Source organism: Rana temporaria, chromosome 5 (assembly GCF_905171775.1).
Source record: "Rana temporaria chromosome 5, aRanTem1.1, whole genome shotgun sequence".
In the NCBI taxonomy this organism is placed as follows: Eukaryota; Metazoa; Chordata; class Amphibia; order Anura; family Ranidae; genus Rana; species Rana temporaria.
Window position 1 is genome coordinate 232,236,997 of NC_053493.1, and position 26,694 is coordinate 232,263,690.

Genomic DNA, 26,694 nt, shown 5'->3' on the forward strand with positions numbered 1-26,694 from the left:
TCGTTTCAAGGTAAGCATTTCATAATGAGCCATGTATGCGGTGCATACTAGCTCATTATGGCTTTTGCTTTTCAGGTATTAAAAAAAAAAAAAACACGGCAGAGTGTTTACTTCTGCTTTAAACAAGAGGATCCAGCTAGTGGAAAAAAGTTGAAGGATCGTGAGCTGAAGTCTCTCTACTTTTAATTTACCCATTTCCATTCCATGAACTTAGTAAGTGGATAAACAAGAAGAGGAGAGACGTTCCACTGGTTCAGTATTAATAGCTCTGCCAAGTAACACCAGCATCCGGCAGGTTATTGATTTGCCAGAACAGTTCTCTCAGGGAGGGAACCGCTAGAAACCTCTTTTGGGGAAGGCTAGCTCATGTTCATTTTAAGTGCAATTCTCTGCTTCTAGAGTCTTCTCCACAAAAATACTGACAGCGAGCTAGAGTACAAAGGCAAGAAGACCAGAAAAGAATAACATCAACATTTTTTTAAAGACAGAACAGTCAACCATGCTAAGCAAAAATAGTATACCTTAGAATAATACTATACTGATGTGAATGTACAATAAATATATAAAGTGCAGCGTAAATTGCCGATGCTTTATAAATACCTGTAATATATATATAAAATACCTTTTTTGTCTTTTCCTATAGCTTCTTTCAGGAGTTGGTGATCTTCGGCTATCCCGATGTCTGTGCCGCTCCCTTTTAAAATTTAAAAATAAATTGTTCAATAAATCAAAAATACTAAATATGATAAAGTTAAAGGTAAGAGGCGGTTCACACTGGGGCAGCACGACTTGCAGAGCGACACGGCAAGGCGATCTGCCCACGACTTCAGAGGCGACTTGCAAAATGACTTTTGTATTGAAGTCAATGCAAGTCGCCCTGAAGTCATCCCAAAGTAGTGCAGGAACCTTTTTCAGAGTCACTCCTATTAGAACGGTTCCATTGTACAGAACAGAGCGTGACTTGTCAGATGGCTAAGTCGCCTGACGAGTCGCATCTGTGTGAACCGACTCTTAAAGTATAACTAAAGGCAAAACATTTTTTTTTTTGTTTTGGATAGGGTGGAGAGAGATCAGAACGCTTGTCAGTTTTTACTGCTGTCTGTGTCCCCATTAAGGAGGCACCATGTGCATTCTTTATTTTATTCTAAAAGTTGAACTTATCCTTTAAGACACAGAACCAGCATGTTTTACTTTCACTGGCTTTGGTACAGTGGCACTCAAAATGCGTGTGCCGTTCACAAGCCTAAGATCCCTTTAACACTGAAGGCGCTTTACAGGCGTTTTAGCTCTAAAAATAGCGCCTGTAAACTGCCTCCCATCTCCCCAGTGTGAAAGCCTGAGTGCTTTCACACTGGGGCAGTGGGCTTGCAGGCCAAAAAAAAAAAAAGTCCTGCTAGCAGCGTCTTTAGGGCGGTGCATGAGCGGTGTATAAACTCCTAAACCGTCTCTGCTATTGAAATCAATGGACGCTTTTCAGGCACTTTTAACCCCTTGTTACCTCCTTTTTGGGGGATTAAAAGTGCCTCACCCCCACAATGACGATAAAGCGCCGCTATAACATGGCCAACGCCACAGTGTGAAAAGGCTCCAAGGATTCTTTTACACTCATTGGCATTTGTGCGCTGCTTTGTGTGCAAGTCATTTAGAACAGTGGTTCTCAACCCTGTGCTCAAGTACCCCCAACAGGCCATATTTGTAGGTCTTCCTTTATCTTGCACAGGTGCTTTGAATCAGAGTCAATAGCTTGGTATTTTGGACAGCTATTTTATCTAAGAGAAATACGCCGCCCCCACCCCATCCATAAGTCCAGCATGCGATTAGAGCCAGAGGCTCTAATAGGCTTAAAAAAAGGGTGGGCTTGGGGCGCAGAGCACTGTGCCTGAAGCCCACCCAGTAGTGAAACAATAGCAAATGAATATTCGCAATTGTAACACTGGTTCACCTCCCAGCCAATAAGGAAGCGGGTCGTGAGACCCGTTTCCCAATTGCCCGAAAAGAGAAGCGATGGAGGGGGAAGACCGACCGACCAATCCACCAGTCGCCACGATGGCTCACCCGCAGTGGCTCAGCCATCCAGCACTCCTCGGCTCGGACAGGGGAAGGAGGAGGGGAGATCGGAGTAATCCCGGGCCTAAGGTAGGGAGGCCATCCGTCTCCCATGGGGGAAGGGTGTTCCCCACATTTATGTCCGTTTCCATGGGGTTGGCGTTAGGACTTCTGCTTCCATTTTCATTGGCGAACAACTTTACAAAAAAAATCTATTTGTTTGAAAAGACCCTGTCACAACCTTAAACTGCAGGGAAAAAAATTGAGAAACATCAAGAATTTTAAAGATTACCTTTTAAACTGTCTTTGAATTTTTTAGATAATTTGACTACTTTGGGATCAGTCAATACCCTAGCACATTATAGCCCTCTCCTCTTCTGGGAGTGTCTGATTACGATCCATACATAAATACAAAAGTGGTGCTGCGCTATTGAAATCAATGGGAAATTAAATTTCCAAAGTGTATAATCATGTAACACAAAACAGATATACAAACATCTTGATTAAACAAATAAACAGGGAACTTTCTCATACGAAAATGATGATAATAAGTGCCAAAAAAATAGAGTGCTAGTGGTAGAATGAATGATGTATGTGATAAATCATAAGCCAAGTCCAATATAAATGCTGAGTGCAGGAACACACAACCAAATGTGACTGGTGTCTATTCTTTTAGCAATAATCAGCATGGATTTATGAAGAATTGTTCTTGCCAAACCAATGTATTAACCTTCTATGAAGAAGTGAGCTGCCATCTAGATAAAGGAAGGCCCGTAGATGTGGTGTATCTGGATTTCGCAAAAGCATTAGATATAGTTTCCCAAAAATGTTTACTGTACAAAGTAAGGTTCGTTGGCATGGACCATAACGTAGGGTGAGTACATGGATTGAAAACTGGCTACAAGGGTGAGTTCAGAGGGTAGCCATAAATGGGGAGCACTCGGAATGAACCTGGGTGGAAAGTGGGGTACCCCAGGGTTCTGTCCTGGGACCAATCCCATTTAATTTATTCCCAAACAACCTAGAGGATGGGATAAACAGTTCAATCTCTGTATTTGTGAACAATACCAAGTTAAAGGGGAGTTCCACCCACAATTTCACTTTTTAAATATAAATACCCCTGTAATACACAAGCTTAATGTATTCTAGTAAAGTTAGTCTGTAAACTAAGGTCTGTTTTGTTAGGTTGTTACAGCATTTAAATAGTTTATAATCTAGAAATAGACCGTGGCCATCATGAAGCCAGACTGTATGACTTCCTGGATTTCAGCTTTGCATATCTCGCACATGCTCAGTGCACAAGCAATGTAATAGGTTTCAGTCAGGTTTGCAAGGACTACTGGGAAACATGATGCCTATCCCAGAAACCCTTGCAAATAGCCTAGGCAAATGAGGAGGAAGTAATGAAGGACTACAAAATAAAGGTATTTACAAGCAACAAATTAAATAAAAATTGTCCATTCTGAACACTATGAGATTAGAGCATGCAGCACAGACAAACATAAAAAAATGGGTGGAACTCCACTTTAAGCAGGGCAATAACTTCTCCGCAGGATGTGGAAAACTTCAAGATCTGAACAAATTAATGGGGTGGGTAACTACATGGCAATATAAAAATATGAATGCAATCTACTTACTGGGGAAGAACCTCTGGGGGAATCTAGGGTGGAAAATTACCTAGGGGTCCTAGTAGATGACAGGTTCAGCAATGGCATTCAAAGCATTAAAAAGGGGGATTAACTCCAGAGATAAAACGATAATTCTCCCACTCTACAAGACTCTGGTCTGGCCGCACCTGGAGTATGCCATCCAGTTCTGGGCACCAGTCCTCAGGAAGGATGTGCTGGAACTGGAGAGAGTCCAGAGAAGGGCAACAACACTAATAAAAGGGACTGGAAGACATTAGTTATGAGGAAAGATTATGAGCACTGAACTTTTTCTCTCTGGAGAAGAGACGCTTGAGAGGGGATATGATTTCAATGTACAAATACCGTACTGTTGACCCCACAATAGGGATAAAACCTTCCTGCAAAAGGGAATTTAATAAGACACTCAGCCATGCAATCAAATTAGAAGAAAAGTGGTTTAACCTTAGGGCCCTTTCACACGGAGCGGATCAGTAATGATCCGCTCCGTGTGTCCGCAAAGCTCAGCGGGGATCCTCCGTAAAATCCCTGCTGAGCTGGCAGCTGTGCAGGGACCGCCCTGTGTTTCCGCCGCTCTCCCCTATGGGGGATCGGACGAACACGGACCGTATGTCCGTGTTCATCCGATCCGAAAGACGGAAGAAAAATAGGATTTCTTCCATCTGCAAATGCGGATCTTTGCGGAGGCGGACAAATTACGGGTGTCAGCGGATGTTCATCCGCTGACACCCGTAATCACATAGGGACCCATGTATGTCCTGTTTTCATCCGCAAACGGACGGATGAAAATGCGGACATACGGTCCGTACGTGTGAAAGGGCCCTTAAACTGTGTAGAGAAGTTCTTTACTGCAAGAGCGGTAAGGATGTAATTATCTTCCACAGGTGGTGGTATCAGCGGGGGGCATCGATAATTAAAAAAAAACTTAGATGAGCACCTGAACGACCACAACATACAGGGATATACAATGTAATATTGACATATAATCACACACACAGATTGGACTTGATGGACTTGTGTCTTTTTTCAACCTTGACTACTATGTAACTATGTAGTGCATAAGCAGAAAATCTTGGTGAGCCTCCCATGGCTTAGATAGGTATTCCCAGGGCTAACCCGACTGATGACTATCTAAGCCATGGGAGGCTTCCGCTTATGCCGTTACCTTACAGCAGTAAGGTGAGAGGCCAATTAGCACAGAGGTTTCACTGCACTGAAAGAAGAGACACCAGTCACATTTGGTTGTGTGTTCCTGCACGTTTGACCACTCAGCATTTATATTGGACTTACATTATGATTTATCACATGCATCATTCACTCTACCATTCGCACTCTAATATTTTATTTTTCAACTTATCATTTTCGAATGAGAAAGTGCCCTATTTTTTGCGTGTTTAATCAAGATTTTTGGTGGTTGTATATCAGTTGTGTTACATCATTATACACTTTATTTCACATTGATTTCAATAGCGCAGCACCACCTTTGTATTTATTCTTTTTACTGCTATGGATTTAGCTTATCAGTGTTAGCGGCTGTTAGTTGTGCACTTTATTTAGTAAAATATGCGAGAGCACCCCCCCCCCACCTTTCTTTATACCTCCATACATACATTTTTAAGAATCTGCTAGTGGGGGAAGAAACTAAGGGGAATACTATAGAGTGACAGATCTGAGTCTGTGGGACTGCTGATATTACATCCAAAATGGCGAGCCCAGCAGCATTCTCAAGTCTTTTGGAAGTTATATAGGTGAATAAACACGCGTAAAATACATCAAATGCATAAAATCTATAGGGATATTTCAGTTCAAATGAGTGGTCTGGCAACATGGTCCCTTAAAAAAAGAAACTGAAACAAAATTACCGATATTCTTCCTGTCAGGCAGTATGGGGGTGATTTACCAAGACTGGAGAGTGCAAAATCTGGCGCAACTCTGCATGGTAGCCAATGAGCCTCTAACTTCAGCTTGTTCAATTAAGCTTTGACAAAAAAAACAGCAAGGCTATTCTCGGTTTCTATGCAGAGCTGCACCGGATGTTGCATTCTCCAGTTTTAGTAAATCAAGACACTGGCAGAAAACATTTTTTAAAGTGCCTGTGTCAGACTGAGATTTAGCATTACTGTGTGTCCTGATGTCATAGTAGGATGGTGTCACAGGGCAAAAAGTAAGGGAACATCTTCAAAACAGAACCACAGACAGCATATGAAACCTGACAGGAGTTGCTACCATTCTTTTAAGTGGTTGCAAACCCATACATAGATATATATCCATCCATCTCTATACCCAGTGAAATGACTGGCCTCAGGTGATACACAGAGATGGAAAAAAAAAATCTTACATATGCTGTACCTGTTTATCTGCAGCCATCTCTTCTCTCCATCTGTTAAAATCTGTTATTTATACAGCTTGTTAGAGATTTCAGAAAACAGGGGATGGAGAGATATTACACAATGCAGAGCTCAGTGAGGAGAGCTCCGGGAGCTTCTTGGAGGGAAGGGACACAATCCCCCAGGAACAGAGCTGAGGCTGTAAATCACAGGCTGTGCACTGGAGGTGCCTCCCCATTACATTTTTTCTCTTGGTGTCAGGAAAATTTGTCAGAAGTGATTCAAGATTATAGCAGAGGAATGGAATAGCAGACAGAAATGACACTTAGTGCTCTTGAGACCAGTACACATTATAGAGTTCTATGCTTTGTTCATATTTTATGTCTGAGGTTTACAACCACATTAAGGGCTCATGTACATGGGCACTATTGCCTGTATAGCGTAAAACCGCATGCAATTTGTGTTCAGGGCATACACGAGCAACGTTTGGGCTAGCCTACAGCCGTCATATATTTCAGCTGGTTACGGATTTTGACAGGGCTGCTGGCAGAGAACTGTGCGTGCCATCGTGCCTCCTGGTAGCCAGATTAGGCCTGGTTATTATACTATATGAGCAATATAGCCAGTGTGCATGAGCCCCTAAATAAAAATAACTTACATAGTTCACTGCAAAGGTATATCTTACCTGCTGCGCTCATAACTTCCATGACGTGGTGGGGTTCTGCCATGAAAAGGTGTCCTACTGTGCTCATACTCCGATCTACGCCGACTACTATCTATTCGTCTTGCACGGTCAGGGCTCCTTCCTCGATCTCTTCGATCACTGTGTTTCTCAGAGCGGTGTCTATCACTGTGACTGTATTCCCTATGTCGGTGAGCATCGTAATGTTTGCTTCTGTCCTGTGTTCGGTGATCACTCTGTGGTTTATCTGTCTGATATGGATCATGACTTGAGTGCCTGTAGTGGCTATTGCCTTGAAAAGAGGCTGAATTCTGTTGATAGCTATTAAAGCTAGGCACAGGTTGAGGAGGAGGTGGCGGTGGGGGAAAAGCATGAAGTGGATAGCCAGAGGGGTATACTGGCTGATAACCCACATGTGGCAAAGGAGGAGGCATAATAGGTGGTGGTGGCATAAGAGGAGGGGCAATATAAGGATAGGTGCCTTGTGCAGTAGGTGGTCCGGCCGGTGGAGGATTTCCTGGGCCAAGTGTAGATGGTGGAGCAGGAGGAAAACCTGGTGGCATTGGGTAACTCTGTCTGATAGGATACGTTGGCCTTGGAAGACATTGATTTACTGCATTTTGGGTAGGCGGGGCAACCGGTGGAGGATAGCACATGTAATCTGGCCTCGGAGGTATGTAACTTGTGTTAGGAAGGCTAGAAAACGTGGGAGGTGGGGTACTTTGTGGGTTATAGCAATACTGCCCAGAAGACTGCTGCATCTGGGCAGGCCTTACATTTTGTGGGCGATATGTCTGCACCGGTGCTCCAGGGCCTGCTCGAGCCTGTTGTCCTCCTCTCCCTGCATGCAACGACATGATCTAAACATGAACGGCAAAAAAATAGGAGGCAATTAATGTCCACATTCATTACAAATTCTAAAATACAGTTTATACAGTACAAACATCTAGTAGTGAAGGTAATGGTTTGATTGTAGTTCAGTTTTGGGCACTGGAATATTGGGGAAGAATATTAGGGAACTGGCGAAAGTGCAGAGAAGGGCAAACAAACTGATAAGAGGCATGGAGGAGCTCAGCTATGAGGAAAGATTAGAGGAACTGAATGTATTCTCTCTTGAGAAGAGATTAAAGCGGGGGTTCGCCTTAAAAGCCACCAGCTACAAATACAGCAGCTGCTGACATTTAAAAAATTAATACTTACCTGTCCAAGTCGCCGGCGACATCGGCAGCCGAAACCGAGCGGTCGCTCGTCTCTCGGCTTCCCCCGCCGCCATCCTCGGTAAGGGAATCGGGAAGTGAAGCGCTGCAGCTTCACTGCCCGGTTCCAGCTGCGCATGCGCGAGTCGCGCTGTGCAGTTCCCACTGGTCCCCGTTGTGTTCTGGGAGCCAAGTGTTTCCCAGAACACGCGGTGACGCGGAGGGGAAGGACTCCCGCGGGAGTCTATACCCGGAAGTGGTGAAAATACCTGTTTTATACAGGTATCTGCACCCCCTTCCCCCTGAAAGGTGTCAAACGTGACACCGGAGGGGGGGGGGGGGGGGTTCCGAAAAGCAGAGGTTCACTTTTGGGTGAACCTCCGCTTTAAGGGGGGAGGGGTATGATAAACATGTATAAATATATAATTGGTCCATGTAGTGAACTTGGAGTAGAGTTATTCACTTTAAGGTCATCACAGAGGACAAGGGGGCACTAGTTACATCTGGAGAAGAGATGTAATCTCCAAATACGTAAAGGCTTCTTCACAGTAGGAGCTGTGAAAATGTGGAATAGAATCTCTCAAGGGGTAGTTATGGCCAGCTCAGTAGTTTGTTTTAAAAAGGCCTGGATTCTTTCCTAAATGCACAAAATATAACTGGATACTAATATTTATAGGTATAGTTGATCATGGTAATATCCTCTTGGGGGATCAGAAATTTTATTTTTTTCCCTCTCCTGTAGCAAACTGGATCATGCTTTACTGTTTTTTTTTTTTTTTTTTGCTTTTTTTTTGCCTTCCTCTGGATCAACTGTGGGCATAGGATTGTGAATACGGTAAAGCATGGGCTGACAAATTTGCTTGGAATGTAGGAGCCAGGTAAAAAAGTAAGGAGCCAGAAAACACGCCCCGTCCCGACGAGCTTGCGCGCAGAAGCGAACACATACGTGAGCAGCGCCCGCATATGTAAACGGTGTTCAAACCACACGTGAGGTATCGCCGCGATTGGTAGAGCGAGAGCAATAATTCTAGCCCTAAACCTTCTCTGTAACTCAAAACATGCAACCTGTAGATTTTTTTTAAACGTCGCCTATGAAGATTTTAAAGGGTAAAAGTTTGTTCCACGAGTAGACGCAATTTTGAAGCGTGACATGTTGGGTATGAATTTACTTGGCGTAACATTATCTTTCATAATATTAAAAAAAATGGGGATAACTTTACTGTTGTCTTATTTTTTAATTTAAAAAAGTGTAATTTTTTCACAAAAAAAGTGCGCTTGTAAGACCGCTGCGCAAATACTGCGTGACAGAAAGTATTGCAACGATCGCCATTTTATTCTCTAGGGTGTTAGGATAAAAAATATATATAATGTTTGGGGGTTCTAATTAGAGGGAAGAAGATGGCAGTGAAAACAGTGAAAAACAACATTAGAATTGCTGTTTAACTTGTAATGCTTAACTTGTAATACCAACGGCCACCACCAGATGGCGCCAGCTCACATCTGGTGGTAATAACTTGTAATACCAACGGCTCACCACCAGATGGCCCCCCCTTCCAATTCAAGTCGCCAGGACCCTATTTCTAGTCGCCATGGCGACCTGGCGCCCGGGATTTGTCGAGCCCTGCAGTAAAGGATTGCATTTTTTTCCCTTCGATTAGTTGAACTGGAGTTAAAGGGATTGTAAATGTAATTTTTTTTTCCTCTAAATAGCTTCCTTTATCTTAGTGCAGTCCTCCTTCACTTACCTCATCCTTCCATTTTTCTTTAAATGTCCTTATTTCTTCTGAGAAATCCTCACTTCCTGTTCTTCTGTCTGTAACTACACGCAGTAATGCAAGGCTCTCTCCCTGGTGTGGAGAAAGCCTCTTGAGGGGGGAGGGGGCGAGCAGGAGGGTCAGGACGCCCACTAACACACAGCTCCTTTCTCTATCTGCAAAGTAGAGAGTGTCCTGACTTGCCTGCTCGCACCCTCCCCCCTCACTCCCTCAAGAGGCTTTCTCCACATCAGGCCTTGCATTACTGTGTGTATTTACAGACAGAAGAACAGGAAGTGAGGATTTCTCAGAAGAAATAAGGACATTTAAAAGCAAAATAGAAGGATGAGGTAAGTAAAGCTATTTAGGGGGGGGGGGGGTTACCTTTAAAACCCCTTTAACCAGACTGACTATGTAGGTTTGGACCAGCTTGATCCAACAAACTTTTTAACCTTCACTAGATCATCGAGTATATGTGCACAGCACACAGTTTCATATAGGTTAACTATTATATGCTTGCTTGATTCCATTAGTGAAAAACTATGTAGAATTCTGGGTTTATGTAAACAAAGTTTTCTATGAGAAATTGTGGGTTTATGCAAGGAACACTTTCCTTGTGAGAATCAAAGTCAAGTTCCACTCTGAGCATGTGTATAGAGTTAATAGACAATACGCTACAAGCTTTTTTGGGCTTAAAAAACAGAAATAGATACCCACAATGGTAAAAAAAAAAAAAAAAAAACAACATGCCAAGGTGGGGGAATGGTTGTCCCCAAGAACATTCTATATACCTGAGCTGTTTTTGGTTACAATGACAAATGGGCCAACAGATGTATCACCATACTCCCACATGTTCCAAATATGACATAGGTGCTTTTTGGACACATGAATTGTAGAACATTAGTTCTAGGTTTAGTTCATTAGTTATAATTGAACAGAGGTTTGTGGGCATTCTATATACATATTTTGTGCTGCCCATCAAATGTATAGTTTTAAATTATAACATACAAACAATTAAAAACAGGACACTGTGTAAGACAATTTGAACTGTTGAACTGCCCTGCATAAAGCGACCTTTTCCTTGTAGACTGCACAAAAGAAGGACAGTGTGGCAATTGCTGGGTCGGGACGAGTGAGGCCTGTGGACCATAAACATGTAGCTTTCAGTGTGACACTGCATAACCCTACAGCACAAGTGTCAAACACAAGGCCCGCGATCCGAATCCAGCCCCCCGGGCCATTTTATGAGGCCCTTGCACCTCTCCTGCAGCTGCAGGAGAGCTCCAGCCCCCCACTTTCTGCTTTAAAGCAATGCATCCAGCTTCTTCCCAGCAGCAGCAAAAGGAAATGGTGGTGCACTGTGATGCAAGGAAGAGTGGGGGCCTCAACTTCTGATGGTGGGGTGGCTCTTGACATCTAATGTAAGGGGTGGCGCTGGACATCTAATCTTACAAATACAACCGGCCCCTTTGAGGGCAATCATAATGCTGATGCGGCCCACAATGAAATTGAGTTTGACACCCTTTCCCTAGTGTTCTTTCTGAGCTAGAAGCAGATACAAAAGTTGCAAACATAGCTGCTAGTGAGATTGCCAACCCTTCTCTGCAAAGGAAGGAGGTCCCTGAGAAAAAAAATGCAATTCCAAAAGTAACCTTTGTATCCAATGTTGAAAGGCTACTAAAAGGAGAAGTCATTTTCTTGTAGGGGACTCAATTGTAAGAGGTGTTTCTTTAGGAAATCATGTGGAAGTGTCAAAGGAAGTTAGGTATTTGCCTGGTGCTACTGTTAGGAAAGGTAAATAGGTAGGCGCATTTTAAAAAATGTCAAAAAAAGCTAGTGAAGAGTGCGATGTTGATGTGCACCATGGCACAAATCATTTGTGCCACAATGATGTGTATTCTGTACAGAAGAATTTTCAGAATTTGGGCCAGGATCTTCCAGAGTTAGGCTGTACATTTTAAGACGCCTTACCATAATGGGCAAAAGGAAAAAGTAGTTTGTATAGCAGAGTTTATTGTTGGGTTAAAGGATTGGTGCAAAGCCTAAGGTTTTGGTTATGTTAGTCAAGATGCCATCAGGTGGTCTGACATTGAGTTGTACAAGAGAGATGGTCTGCATCTCTCACACAAAGACACTGAGCTTCTTAGAAAAGAATTAAGGACTTTTTCAACATGCATTTATACTGAGAAATGGGGGCAGAGATGTAATTGATGAGGAGCATTTCTGTCCCCAGCATGTTGAAACAACTGTAAGCCACACCGTGCCACCCATAACGTTGGCGGTAAAACGCAGCTATTTTTACCGCCAACGCTATGGGCAGCTTTGCGGCGCATTTCGGCCGCTAGCGGGGCGCATTTACCCCCCACGCTAGCAGTCGAGAAAGGGTTAAAACTGAAGCAGCGCATTGCGGGCGGTATAGTCGCGCTGTCCCATTGATTTAAATGGGCAGGAGCAGTAAATCCTTCTCCGCTCCAAAGATGCGGCTAGCAGGACTTTTTTTTAGTTAGCCATAAATAAGCACTAATCTTGTGCGAAACGTCGGCTGTTCCCCTGTTCCTGTTTTATGATTTGGTGATGTATTTGCTGTTCATTTAAATAAAAGACAACCTGCACGTTTTTTTTGGAGTGCGGCTATCCATCTTGCATCTACTTTTTTTTACCTTCCTGCTAGCGCACCTCTCCAGTGTGAAAGCCCCTCTTGACTAACATAACCTACAAGCATTGGTGCACATGACATGACAAATCATGCTATCTACTGTTTTACTTTTACCACCAGAAACTTTAACTGATGTGGCCACCCCACCAGCCCAGTCCTTAACAACACAAACCCCAAGACCCCTTTCGCACTGGAGCGTATTGCAGGTGCTATAGCGTTAAAGATAGTGCCTGCAATACGCCCTTAAATATCTTTTCCTAGTAAATAAACAAAACAAAAAAAATGGGCAGACTCGGTGGACTACTTGATAATTTTTCTGCCATAATTTGTCTATCTTTCTATGGTGGAAGCGATCTGCTTGCATCTCGAAAAAAAAGTTTTCACCAGCCAGTGATGTCAATGTGCGGCATTTTGCAAAGTCTGGACAAAAATAATACACAGAGCGAGGACAGGCTCCTAATGCTAAAGCTGTATAATGCCTGGACGAGACCACAAGCGAATTTTGGAATGGCGACACATTTGTTTACTTAGCATGATATAAAAAAGTAGTGCATTATAATGCAAATAGGAAAAAAATTCAGCCTCACTCCAATTCGCTCTTCTTTCAGTATGTTTTAATAACCAGTGAATTGTCGGCATACAGTTAAGTCGCCAGACAAAAACCAACCTCCATTGACGCGTTTCACCATTCTTGGCTTGCTCACAGGGGAAGTCTGGAGGGCAGTTTGGACTGCTTGGCTTGCTCACAAGGATAGAGAAGTTTGGACTTTGCCCATTCTTGTGAGTAAGCCAATGGTGCTAAAACACATCTAGAAAGGTTGCTTTTGGGTTGGAGACATCACTGTATGCAGTCAAATCACGGATTATTAAAAATACTGGAAGTTTGGCTGATATTTTATCATATTTTCAATGAAGAGTGGAGATAGACTTCAAGCACATAAGTTGTCCATGTGCAGGAGAGGCTGGTTTTGAGCAGAGCTATGGATATGTGTGTGTTTCTGCAATGCAGTTCCGGTGCACGCAAGGCACCAAGGCAACGCAGCTCCGGTGCGCGCGAGGCACCAGGGCAACGCAGCTCCGGTGCGCACAACCCACCAGGGCCACTCAGCTCCGGTGCGCACAACCCACCAGGGCAACCCAGCTCGGGTGCGCACAACCCACCAGGGCAACCCAGCTCGGGTGCGCACAAGGCACCAGGGCAACCCAGCTCGGGTGCGCACAAGGCACCAGGGCAACCCAGCTCCCGTGCACACAAGGCACCAGGGCAACCCAGCTCCCGTGCACACAAGGCACCAGGGCAACCCAGCTCCCGTGCGCACAAGGCACCAGGGCAACGCAGCTCCCGTGCGGACAAGGCACCAGGGCAATGCAGCTCCCGTGCACCAGGGCAACGCAGCTCCGGTGCGCACAAGGCACCAGGGCCACTCAGCTCCGTTGCGCACAAGGCACCAGGGCCACTCAGCTCCGTTGCGCACAAGGCACCAGGGCCACTCAGCTCCCGTGCGCACAAGGCACCAGGGCAATGCAGCTCCGGTGCGCACAAGGCACCAGGGCAACGCAGCTCTGGTGCGCACAACCCACCGGGGCCACTCAGCTCCCGTGCGCACAACCCACCAGGGCAACGCAGCTCCCGTGCGCACAACCCACCAGGGCAACGCAGCTCCCGTGCGCACAACCCACCAGGGCAACGCAGCTCCCGTGCGCACAACCCACCAGGGCAACGCAGCTCCCGTGCGCACAACCCACCAGGGCAATGTAGCTCTTTTGTACATGCCTTGCAGTGTACCACAATTCATCGTGCTAACACATTTGTGTACCGCATTAACAAAAATAGTATATGCACTTCTTTAGTTAGGCAGCCCATTCAAATGAATAGGCATGTTAACTTATCTGCAGTACCGCAGCGCAACAGGCCTTCTTTATGCAATGCTGGTGAATGCACAACAACACAGGAACAACAGAGTATGACTGAACCCTCAGGGATGAGCACATTGTTATAATTTGCACACAAGATATTTCTAAACCTCTTTTATAAAAGTGTCCATGATAAAACTGGGGAGACAGTAGGAGGGGGAGGTGGTCCTAGCCATACATGACTTGATAATGATTGGACACCAAACCTATACAACCATGATGGGCACTCTGAATCAGGCACAGAGCATCCTTGTACCTCCACTATAGGATACCCAGAATGCCTTCATACAAAGGCGAGTCTGTCCTGTAAATAAAACGGTCCATATATTCCGGACATGCTATGAGAAAACGGAACTCAGTATACATAAAGAAAACATAACAACACACAGCACAGCACTACACTCCAACACTCACCAGATACAGGCTGCAGACACACAACCACGGGATGTCCCGCCCTCCATCGAGCCAGGTTTAGATCACATGGGGAATCGTCGCGCACCCATTGGACAAACCCCCTGCCATTCTAGCGCCTTGGACTGCTGGTTCAACCTGGGCCTGAGTCGCCGATTGCCATTTTAACTAAGGGAAGGCTCCTGTACGAAGTGTATATGGAACGGACCCGCTACAGAAAAGTGCAGTACGGAATCTTGTTGCCTTGCTTATAGGATAACGGCTCACATTTTGTACTAGAAAGAAAACTTAACGCAAGCTAAGAGAAGCGTGGAACGTTTCATTTTAGACGCGACGCTCGCTATGTGGAAACTTTGAAGGGGTTGCCCTCATGAAATATGGCGGTAGTGTGCATGTAGGGTTACAGGAGAGTGCGGTGTAGACCTATCAGGGGGGTAGATTGACGAGGAAGACGGCTGGTATCAGTGTTGGTTTGCCTGTTCCTGAGAGAAAATGAGTAGCGGCTCGGCGGTAGTTAATCGCCTCAGGAAATACAAGGAGCTGCCGGTGTATGTGGTGGAGGATCACCATGATGTACGTACTGGGCTCATTCTCTTATCATATGGTAGAGGGGGGAGGTGAGATAATAGTGGGGGAAGAAGCATACTATGACCCTCCAAAGTTGGAGAAGTGAGAGTGGCATATTGGGCTCATTTACACCACAATCGCTGCTTTCAGCGTGCAGTTTTTTATTTTAAACAACTAAAGGCTGGTTCACACAATAAATCGCACAGGAGCGCGTTGCACATTCCTGTGCCAATTGAAATGCGTTTTGCTGAGGTGCGATTTGAGCCAAATCGCACCAGACTATAACAAAAGTAATGCTTGGACTACTTCAATTAATAAACAGCAACTTCTGTATCATGTGATCCTGTGTAGGCAAATGCAGGGCTGTCTTAATGCATGGGCACTGCCCAGGTGCATGGGGGCCCCATGATAATCTTGCATTACATCATACTTGCCAACTGTCCCGGATTTGCTGGGACAGTCAGTCCTTCAACTAAGCTGTCCCGGGATGGCCATGTCCTGGCCAGTGTCCCATAAACTGTACTGTGCCCTCCTGATCCCAGTATTCTGCCCTCCTGACTCCCCCTGTACTGTGCCCTTTGTGTTGATTAGTCTTTGATTTTATGGCATGTTTTCTTATTGTTTTAAGATTTTTTTTTATTATGTTTAACTCTATCAAGTACTTATACTTTAATTCTTAAAAAGTAGGGACAGGCTGGTAGGGGCCCCAGTGCATTACTTTGCCCAGGGGCCCATGATGGTATTAAGATGGCCCTGGGCAAATGTATTGAGTTTCTGACCTGTGTTTGAGGTGTCGTTAAAACTGAGCTGCTGACTTTTAAAATATGGACACTTACCTGTCCAGCGTGCCCGCGATGTCGGCAGCCGAGGCTGAGCAATTGCTCGTCCCTCGGCTGCACCCGCCTCCATCCTCAGTGAGGGAATCGGCTTCGTTGCCCCGTTCCATACTGTGCATGCGTGCCGTCGCTGGTCCCCGCTCTCTTTTGGGAACAGTGTGTGTTTCCCAGGAGACAGCAGGCGTGCGGGAAGGGGCGTGACTCCTGCATGAGTCTATTCCCGGAAGTGGGTGCAAATACCTGTCTTAGGCAGGTATCTGCACCCTCCTCCCCCTGAAAGGTGCCAAATGTGACACTGGGGGGGGATTCCGAAAAGCGGAAGTTCAATTTTTGGGTGGAACTCCGCTTGCTGTATTTTTTGGACACTTTTTCTAGATTTACTACTACAGGTCGGCTTTTCTGTGCAGAATCACGGTTATATGTGTGATTCTGCACTTCCATCTAGGGGGTGTGCATGCTGCTGGTGGCCCACAGCAGAAGGCGATCTGCGAGTGCCAGACACTGGATGTCTGCAAAACATGTATACAACACACAGAACAGAGATCTGTCTATGTAAACAAGGCAGATCTCCATTCAGAGGAGGGGGGAAGGGGCTGATTTTGTTGCAAGGGCATAAAATCCATCTCTTGCCCTAATAAAAGCACCCCATAGTACTAGGGCTGCAACCAATGATTATTTTCATAATCGATTAGTTGGCCGATTAATCGGTTAATAACCTTAAAAAGGGAACGTTCGTTTGATTTTTCTAATAGTCAGTGGGGTCAAATTGACGTTTGTTTTCAACCACAGTGACAGGGAAGTTTAGAAATAATAGAAAACGTCTTGGTCAAAGGAATTTTCAGACCGTGTATGTGGTTTTCTTTCAGACATTACATTAATTTTAAAACTACCATATATACTCGAGTATAAGCCAACCCGAATATAAGCCGAGGCACCTAATTTTACCACAAAAAAATGGGAAAACATATTGACTCGAGTATAAGCCTAGGGTGAGAAATGCAGCAGCTAGTGTAAGTGGAAAAGATGGTCAAATGTGCCCATTGCAATCTCACCTCGCTGTGCCCATTGCAATCTCACCTAATTTTGCCCATTGCAGCCTTGCCGATCGCCATACATGATTCTATACTCCTGACTGTGTACCTGATTATGGTGCAGAGTCAGACGTTCTGTTTATCTGCTTATGGTGCACTGCAGAGTCAGACGGCGAGCGGCCATTCTTGAAAAGTCGCGCCGCCTACTTGTTCTGTTCCGTGATAGTCGGAACATGCAGTTTCCCAGCAGACACTGTGTTTAGTGTTCCGCCTATCACAGACATTCTTTCATACTCAGACAAGATAAACAGAACGAGGACGAGGCACGAATTTTCCACAATGATTCCTGCTGCTATTAATCTGTCAAATGAGGAGAGAGACAGGGCTGGAGATTCTGCACTTGTGCACATCGCTGGATAGGACTTGGGTAAGAAAAAGGGGGACTCCGGGGGGAGCTGCAGCACAGAAGGTTTTTCGCATTAAGGTGAAAAACATTGAGGCTTTACAACCACTTTAACCCTTTGATTGCCCTAGATGTTTAACCCCCTTCCCAGCCAGTGTCTTTAGTGCAGTAACAGTTTATATTGTTTAGCACTGATCACTGTATTGGTGTCCCTGGTTCACAATTCCGCTGTAATATTGCAGTCCTGCTACAAGTCGCTGATTGCCACCATTGCTAGTATAAAGGAATACAAAATGAATTTGCATAAACAAATCAATATTCGCTTATTGGGATTACTGGTATTAATATTGAAAATATGACTGATCATGCCAAAAAAAATGGCTTTTATTTAACCACTTAAGACCCGGACCAATATGCAGGTAAAGGACCTGGCCAGTTTTTGCGATTCGGCTCTGCATCACTTTAACTGACAATTGCGCGGTCGTGCGACGTGGCTCCCAAACAAAATTGGCATTGTTTTTTTTCCCCACAAATAGAGCTTTCTTTTGGTGGTATTTGATCACCTCTGCGTTTTTGTATTTTTTGCACTATAAACAAAAATAGAGCAACAATTTTGAAAAAAAAAATCAATATTTTTTACTTTTTGCTATAATAAATATCCCCCAAAAATATATAAAAAAACTTTTTTTTTTTTTTTTTCTCAGTTTAGGCCGTTACGTATTCTTCTACCTATTTTTGGTAAAAAAAACACAATAAGCGTTTATCGATTGGTTTGCGCAAAATTTATAGCGTTTACAAAATAGGGGATAGTTTTATTGCATTTTTATAAAAAATTGTCTTACTACTAATGGTGGCGATGAGCGATTTTTTTTTTTTTTTTTTTTTTTTTGTATCAGGGAGCAGACGATCAATGACACTGCCACTGTGAAAAACGGGGAAGGTTACACACACCTCTCCCCGTTCTTCAGATCCTGTGACTGATCGTGGGACTCCGGCTGCGATTGGGTCGAGCTGTTTTATTCACCTCTGTCACTACAGTTCCCATTAGGCTTAGCCTCCATGCCTGTGAGGGATAAGAGAGCATCTTCAGGCAGGGCTGTAGTCATTGGGAGGGGGTGAGCACATTCTGCTTTCCACCATGCAAAACGGCTCAGATGCTGGTGGAAAGCAAGAAGAGGAGTGACAGGAAATGGCATTTTCAAACCTGGATTACTGTATTTTGGAGGTCAAAAGGAAAAACAAGGTAAGTGATATTTAAATGCTCTAGCTTACAGTAATCAATTGATCTAATAAAAAACAAACCTTTAGTGTTCCTTTTAACCTATTTATTATCACATAGTTTTACCCTTTCGTCTTCCAGGACAGCCCTGTAGATGTAGCTCCTCCCTCCGGGACAGGAAACACAATCACCCCCAATCATAAAAGGCGGTCCTCCAGGTCCTCTCCTCAGTTTTTTTGTGTTTCCTGCCGGACGGGAGGAGATACAATCAGGGAACGTATTTTTTCTTTGTTGATGTGAGAGAACCTACCTCAGCCTTCAGCACTCCTCTGGCCCTAGGGGTAGAGAGCGTAGCTGGAGTCTCCTCCGCCGTGAGCTCGGCGAGAGTCGGACCCCATTGACGGTGGGATCCGTCCCCTGTAGTGATCCGGGTGGCGTGGCTGCGAGGGTGAGAGACGCCATCGATTCGGCGCGCCACTTCCGGTATTCGATGAGGGGGCGGGTTCCATGCGTTCCAAAGAGAGGAAGGAGTATTCTCGGCAGAAGCGCGTCATCAGGGGGCGCCCGGAAGTATCGTTCCTACTTCAAAAAAGGGCGCGGAGGAGACTCGAAGGACCCGGCGCTGGTGTTTGTTCAGGGAGACTGAAATCGATTACACAGGACCATGGAGGCAGCAGCGGCTATTTCCGATCCTGGTCCAGCAGGCACCGGTACCTCTCAGGTAAGGCCTGGTGACGGCACATGGCTTACTCTGATAGGTAGGGGATTTTTACCCCAGATACCCCCCCCCTAGGTGGTGAACCTGTTTGGTGGAGGTTTTTTCTTTTGCACCTTCTAGGAAACCTTGTCACAGTGGTGAATGAAGGTTTAGCTGGTTGTAATGTGGTCAAACTGTGTTGTTTATTTTAACAGGTCAAGGCCCATGATAAGAACCAGCCTCCTAGGAAGAAATGTGCAGTATGTGGGACAAAGCTAAGTTCTAATTGGGATAAGCCTTTATGTCCTGACTGTGTTAATAGCTTGGTTAAAGAAAGTTCGTTAACCACTTGTAACCAAATGTTATCATCTTTTAAAGATGAGATGGCATCCACATTTCAGTCGTTTAAGGGACTGATTGATAGGATGCAGGCTCCAGCCCCGTCCCTAACTAGGGCCTCTAGTACTCCTTCCTTACAAATTCAGGAGGAAGAGGAGGAAATTAGAGACAGAACTCCCAGATCAGTTGTTTCCTCTCAGGCAGGTTCAGCATCTGAATCAGAGGGAGAGGAGGATTCCTCCAGGGCGGCCAGATACAAATTATCACTAGATGATGTGGGGGATCTCCTGAATGCCATCTATGACACTTTGGATATCCAGGAGGAACAGGTTCAGCTCTCACGGCATGACCTCATGTATCAGGGGAATGCGACTAGAACCAAGGTTTTTCCGGTTCATAAGTCTTTGATTGATATGATTCTGCGAGAGTGGGAACAACCTGAAAGAAGACCCTTTTTTTCAGGCAGCCTCAAACGTAGGTTTCCATTCGAATCAGATGTGTCTCATCCTTGGAACAAGGTTCCTAGACTGGATGCCCCTTTAGCCAAGGTCTCCAGGAGGACAGATTTGGCATTTGATGACCTAGGTTCCCTTAGGGACCCAATGGACAAAAGGGGGGACCTACTATTGAAAAGAGCTTGGGACGCCTCTGCGATCAGTTTAAAACCAGCTCTATCGGCTACTTGTGTAGCAAGAAACTTAGAGTGTTGGCTCACCCAGTTACAAGCACACATCTTGGCCGGTACCTCTAGACAAGAGCTTTTAAAATCTTTTCCACTCTTGTTCAAGGCAGTGGGTTTTCTAGCTGACGCCTCAGAGGAGTCAGTAAAGTTGGCTGCCAGGTCAGCAGCCTTGGTCAATGCAGCCAGAAGATCAGTATGGCTAAAAACTTGGACGGGAGATGCCGCCTCAAAATTAAAATTGTGTGGTCTTCCGTTTTCAGGAGATCACCTTTTTGGACCCGGCCTCCAAGAGGCTTTGGAACGTACTCAGGACAGGAAGAAGGCCTTTCCTGAGAAAAAGAAAAAAGCCGAAGGAAAGAGTTTTTTTCGTGGCTTCAGGGGTTCAAACTTTTGGCAAAACCAGAAGAAGGAAGGCCAACCCAAGAAGCATTGGGCAGGCCACAAGGGGCGTGGTAGAGGAGGAATCCTGTTTAATCCTCCTCAACCCCCCCCAAAACCGCAATGACTCCTGTGTCCCCGTGGGAGGAAGGTTGGGGCAGTTCCTCCCACAATGGACCAAGGCAACTTCAAGCCCGTTCATTCTAAATCTAATAGAGAACGGATACAAACTGGAGTTTGCGTCACTGCCTCACTGGAACTTCAGGGTGACTCATCCACCCAGGGAAAAGGCAAAGGCAGAAGCTCTCATGCTGTCGCTAGGAGAATTAGTGGACCAGAGAGTTCTAATTCCGGTACCCCTGGAGGAGCAGGGACAGGGAGTATATTCCCATGTCTTCATAGTAAAGAAACCATCAGGGAAGTTCAGGATGATCCTGAACCTTCGGCCCCTGAACAGATTTGTAAAGTACAAAAGGTTCAGGATGGAGTCGATCTTTACAGTTGCAAGATGTCTGTTCCCGGGGTGTTACATGGCGACCCTGGATCTCAGGGATGCTTATCTGCACATCCCTATACATCCAGATTACCAGAAATTTCTCAGGGTAGCAGTGAGGGCAACTTTAGGGATTCAACACTTCCAGTTCCAAGCTCTGCCATTTGGTCTATCCTCGTCTCCGAGAATTTTTACCAAGGTTCTGGCAGAAGCTCTTGCCCCTCTCAGAGACCAAGCTATCACGGTAATCCCATATCTGGACGATCTACTGTTTGTAGCCAGATCGGCTCAACAGTTAGGAAAGGATTTACTGGTTGCACAGGAATATCTCTCCTCACTCGGGTGGATAATCAACCGGGACAAATCCCAGTTGGTGCCATCCCAGGAAGTGGTTTACCTGGGGTACAAGATATCTTCGGTAAAGAGAAAAATTTATCTCCCCGAGGAAAAGGTTACCAAAGTAAGTCAGGCCGTTGCCCAACTACAGTCCAATCAGTGGATTTCAATCAGAGAGGTAATGAGAGTCCTGGGGTTCATGACATCCTGTTTCCCTGCAGTTCCTTGGGCAAGACATCATCAACGCCCATTACAGGAACTTATGCTCCGTCTCTGGAGCGGCCAAAGTCAAGATTTAGAGTCGCTGATTCCAATCTCAGCCAAAGTAAAAAGGAAGTTGTGGTGGTGGCGAAGACATCACAACCTGAGCAAGGGTCTAGACTGGTCCTTCCCGGTGGAAGTAGTAGTGACTACGGACGCAAGTGCCTGGGGCTGGGGAGCCCACCTAGGAGAAGCAGTAGCCCAGGGAGCATGGTCTCCAGCGGAGGCAAGTCGTTCTTCCAACCAAAGAGAGCTGTTGGCAATTCTAAGAACCATAGAGTCATTTCAGGGAAGGTTGGTAGGACATCACCTGCAAGTTCGTTCGGACAACGCAGCGGCTGTTGCGTACCTGAACAAGCAGGGAGGGACAAGAAGTCCGGCTTTGCAAGAAATATCCAACAAAATCCTCTCCTGGGCGGAGACCAACTTGTTTTCACTGACAGCAGTCCACCTAAAGGGTACTCAAAACTCTCTGGCAGATTACTTAAGTCGCCAGCCAGTGAAACAGGACGAATGGTCCCTGAACGAAGAAGTATTTGCTCAGATAACACAAAGGTGGGGTCTTCCGGAAATAGATCTTTTTGCCTCAGAAAAGAACAGGAAAGTAACCCAGTTCTTCTCAATAGATCCCAGAGATCAGGCCTTAAGGATAGACGCATTTTCCAATCCCTGGAGGTTCAACATTTGCTACGCCTTCCCCCCAGTAAGGATGATAGCAGCAGTGCTCCAGAAATTTCGGTTGGAGGCGACAGACTTGATTTTGATCGCGCCCTGGTGGCCAAAGAGGCCTTGGTTCGCAATCCTGAAGGAACTATGCATTTTTCCTCCATTTCCCCTTCCAATCCGGAAGGATCTGATCTCGCAGGGTCCAATCCTACACCCGCAGATAGACAGATTGAGTCTAACTGCGTGGTATCTGAGGAAGAGTTATTGAGAGCAGAGGGTTTCTCAGAGAAAGTAATAAACACCCTATTACAGTGCAGAAAGCCAGTTACAAGAGCAATCTATGCCAAATTCTGGAAGAGATTTTGTTCCTGGATGAGAGAACAAGAATTAGATCATCCAGGTATTCCAGCTATTCTAGATTTTTTGCAGGCCGGGGTAGATCTGGGTCTCTCCCCTAGCACTCTAAAGGTACAGGTAGCAGCCCTGAGTGTCTTCTTGCAGTGTTCCCTCCAGCAGAATTCATATGTTAGGAGTTTTTTCAAGGCCTTATCAAGATCTAGGCCAGTGAGGGTCTCGACCTGTCCATCTTGGGATCTTTCATTGGTGCTCAGAGCACTCTCAGGCAAACCTTTTGAACCTCTGGAGGAATCCATCCTGAAATGGGTCACACTTAAAACGGTCCTCTTGGTGGCAGTGACCTCAGCCAGACGGGTGAGTGAGCTACAGGCTCTTTCAATCTTGGAGCCTTTTTTGTTAATTTTTGATGATAGGATTATTTTGAAAACAGACCCCAGTTTTCTTCCTAAAGTTGTGTCCAAATTCCATAGGACACAGGACATTGTCCTTCCTTCCTTTTGTTCCACCTCAGACTCAGAGGGAGCACCCCAAAACTTACTAGATGTTAGGAGGTGCCTTTTAGTTTACTTAGAAGCTTCCAAAGAGTTTAGGAAGAGTGATTCCCTTTTTGTTAATTTTTCGGGTAGTAAGAAGGGTCATAAGGCATCAAAATCCTCTATTGCCAGATGGATCAGAATGGCAATAGAGAAGGCTTATGAGTTAGAGGGCCTACAAGCCCCATTTGTTAAAGCACACTCGACTAGAGCAGTTTCGAGTTCATGGGCCGAGAGGTGCGGAGCCTCACCAGAAGAGATTTGCAAGGCGGCAACGTGGTCAAGTTATACTACCTTCGCCAAGCACTATCGCCTGGACTTGATGTCTGAGAAGGATCAGGCATTTGGTAGGAGGGTCCTCCAAGCAGTAACCCCACCCTGATAAGTAAGTTTCTTGTCTATCATCTACAGGGCTGTCCTGGAAGACGAAAGGGTAAAACCGAAGTTAGGCTTACCGGTAACTCTGTTTTCAAGAGTCTTCCAGGACAGCCTGGCTTCCCACCCGGTGTATATTATTCTAAACTGGAAATGGAAGTTTGTACTAACGATATGTTGGTAAGATTATGTTTTTCAGAGTCCGTCAGGAATTCTTGGATGAACTGAGGAGAGGACCTGGAGGACCGCCTTTTATGATTGGGGGTGATTGTGTTTCCTGTCCCGGAGGGAGGAGCTACATCTACAGGGCTGTCCTGGAAGACTCTTGAAAACAGAGTTACCGGTAAGCCTAACTTCGGTTTTTTGATTGATCAACACCTTTCACCCATTAATCAAACTAAAAAGTCAACTTCATAGACACCACAATATACATCATGGATGACAAGCTCCACACTTCGATATACAGGAAGCCCACTAACAAATGCAATTATCTCCATAGTTCCAGTTTTCATCCCCAAAACACCAAATGGGCCATCATAAACAGCCAGGCCATCAGATACCACCAAATATGTTCAGACCCAAAAGGCAGATGCACGTCTCGGAATACTAGCTGATTCCTTCCATAAGAAAGGCAACAAGGATGAAACCATCAATACAAGCATAAACACAGCCCTGAAAACCCTAACAGAAAATCTACTCTAATACAAAAATGAATAAAAAAAAAATAACCATGTACCTCCTAGTGCAATGGAAGGGCTCTCACGCTATCGATATTCTAAACCTAGGGGGCACTGCTGCAGTTATCTGAAAATGGTCCTAGCCAAAAGTGAAAGCAAATGAAATAAGTCATAATAGCTGCGCTGTGTGGATATGGAGGAATAGGGCGAGAAACAAAAAAACAATAAACAAAAAAGCAAAACAAAACGGTGATCAATAAGTCCCACCAATTGGGCGGGGTGGACTCTACAAGCAGTGTGCAATCTGAACTGTGAAGGTGGGTGATCTGGAAAAGGTTAACACTATGCAGCAAAATCCTTAAAAGGAAATATAATAAACATAGAAATAAGTAAACACAATTATCAAAATAAATGTCCAGGATTGGTACTAAGGACCAAAGGTAAGTGATCCCAACACATAATAAAGGGTAAAAATCCAGTGAAATCAAGTGCAAATAAAAGTCTCACATCCAAAAAGCATATATTTTAAAGGTGCAGTCCTTGATAGCTGTGAATAGCAAGTGATGAGAAACCAGGAAATCCAATATTTCAGAGAAGAGCAAGCTTCGCTGCGCACACCTCTAGTGGTATAGAATGCTCACCTCAAGGCCATAGCACGGATAGCCTAGATACCACTCAAGATGTACTCAAAGATCCAGCAGGATGAGGGCTAGATGTAGTCTCCACATTAAATGACCATATTGGAAGAAACAAGAAAGAGAGGAAGATATGGTGTAATACTGGAAGCAAGGGTCTAAAAAACGATGATCAATCACATGCACATGCACTCACATGGAGGCCGTGAGCAGTGGGCCTATCTCCTACGAACGGCGAGTTCGTGCGACCCAGTCTGTGATCTTGATTGTATGCTGATCCTCTCTCTTTGACCTCCACCTAAACGTCCACGGATACTGGCACTAAATACTCAGCAGGTATAGATGGGCAAAGAGAGAAGAAAGCACATAGTACAGCTCCGCTTCAAAAAGTATAGTAGAGTCCACCCCGCCCAATTGGTGGGACTTATTGATCACCGTTTTGTTTTGCTTTTTTGTTTATTGTTTTTTTGTTTCTCGCCCTATTCCTCCATATCCACACAGCGCAGCTATTATCACTTATTTCATTTGCTTTCACTTATTTCATGTACCTCCTAGTAACCACATACAATCCAGCATTACAAAGGATAAGAAATATAATAAAAGATTTACAACCCATCATAACAGAGGATGGATCTGAAATAAATATACCAACGACCCCCAATACTGTTTTTTAGACAAGCACTCAACCTTTAGACATGAACAAATCGACAGGAAATTTCATTCTGCTTATGAAGTTACAAATAGTGGAATCAAACCTTGGAACAAAATAACGATACAAACTTTGCAACCAAATGAATTTGTCAAAAAGTTGTTCACACAGAAGGGGCCTTCAATATGCCAGGATCATACAACTGTACCTCAACCAATACAATTAATGTAGCAACAGATCTTGTGTTGGTGAAACAGGACAGAAGTTACAAACAAGGATTAACTTGCACAGACACATCATCAAGAAACATAAGGAAGATGATTTCTGCACACCTGTGGGACATCATTTCTCACAAGCAGACCACACTATGGAAGACTTTAAAGTGGCTGTAAAGGCAGAAGGTTTTTTTTATCTTAATGCATTAATATATTACCTGAGCCCCATTTTTATCCAGCAATGTGTACAAGTGCCTCAGACGCCTGGGACTCTTCCCTCGTGATTGGCTGAGACACAGCAGCAGCACTTCCATTGGCTCTTGCTGCTGTCAATCAAAGGCAGTTAGCAAATCAGGAGACATAGGGGTGGGGCCAAACTGTGGCTCCGTGTTCAAATGGACACACAGAGCTGTGGCTCGGCTCAGGTGCACCCATATCAAGCTGTTTGCTGTGGGGACACTCAATATGAGGGAGGGTACAAGAGTGCTGGCGAGGGACCCAAGAAGATGGGGCTGCCCTGTGCAAAACCATTTCCCAGAGCAGTGTGCAATTTATTTGTTTATTTCTCTATTAGAAAAGCTCTCGCTTTAGGTACAATGCTTTCTCCTTCTTCCATTTTCCATTCCAACAATCCATCTCCCTCTAACTCATGGCTGGGGGTGGTGGGTTCCTATCCTTGTGGTTTTACCACCTGCAAGCAGTGCAAAAGACAC

The 26,694-nt window shown here is 45.0% G+C and overlaps 2 protein-coding genes across 5 annotated transcripts in view; one reads left to right on the forward strand and one right to left on the reverse strand.

The window, feature by feature from the left end:
* Positions 1-14,734, reverse strand: part of DROSHA (drosha ribonuclease III) — a 478,288-nt gene extending 463,554 nt beyond the window's left edge. The window contains exons 1-3 of one of the 3 annotated variants that reach the window (XM_040353574.1): positions 14,636-14,734; positions 7,478-7,561; positions 623-694 (exon numbers count right to left, since the gene is read on the reverse strand). In XM_040353574.1, coding sequence (XP_040209508.1) covers positions 623-694; positions 7,478-7,548 — 143 coding nt within the window. In that variant the 5' untranslated portion in view covers positions 7,549-7,561; positions 14,636-14,734. Of the gene's footprint in view, positions 1-622; positions 695-6,704; positions 7,562-14,635 lie in introns of those variants that run through there. The other 2 variants (XM_040353573.1, XM_040353575.1) reach the window with 2 other exon arrangements.
* A 21-nt stretch (positions 14,735-14,755) lies between these two features.
* The window catches only part of C5H5orf22 (chromosome 5 C5orf22 homolog), a 108,221-nt gene continuing 96,282 nt past the window's right edge, over positions 14,756-26,694 (forward strand). Inside the window, exon 1 of one of the 2 annotated variants that reach the window (XM_040353577.1) lies at positions 14,756-14,858. Coding sequence is in view for 1 of the 2 variants with exons in the window: in XM_040353576.1 (XP_040209510.1) it covers positions 15,125-15,205 (81 nt within the window). In the remaining variant the exon portion in view is untranslated. The other variant, XM_040353576.1, reaches the window with a different exon arrangement.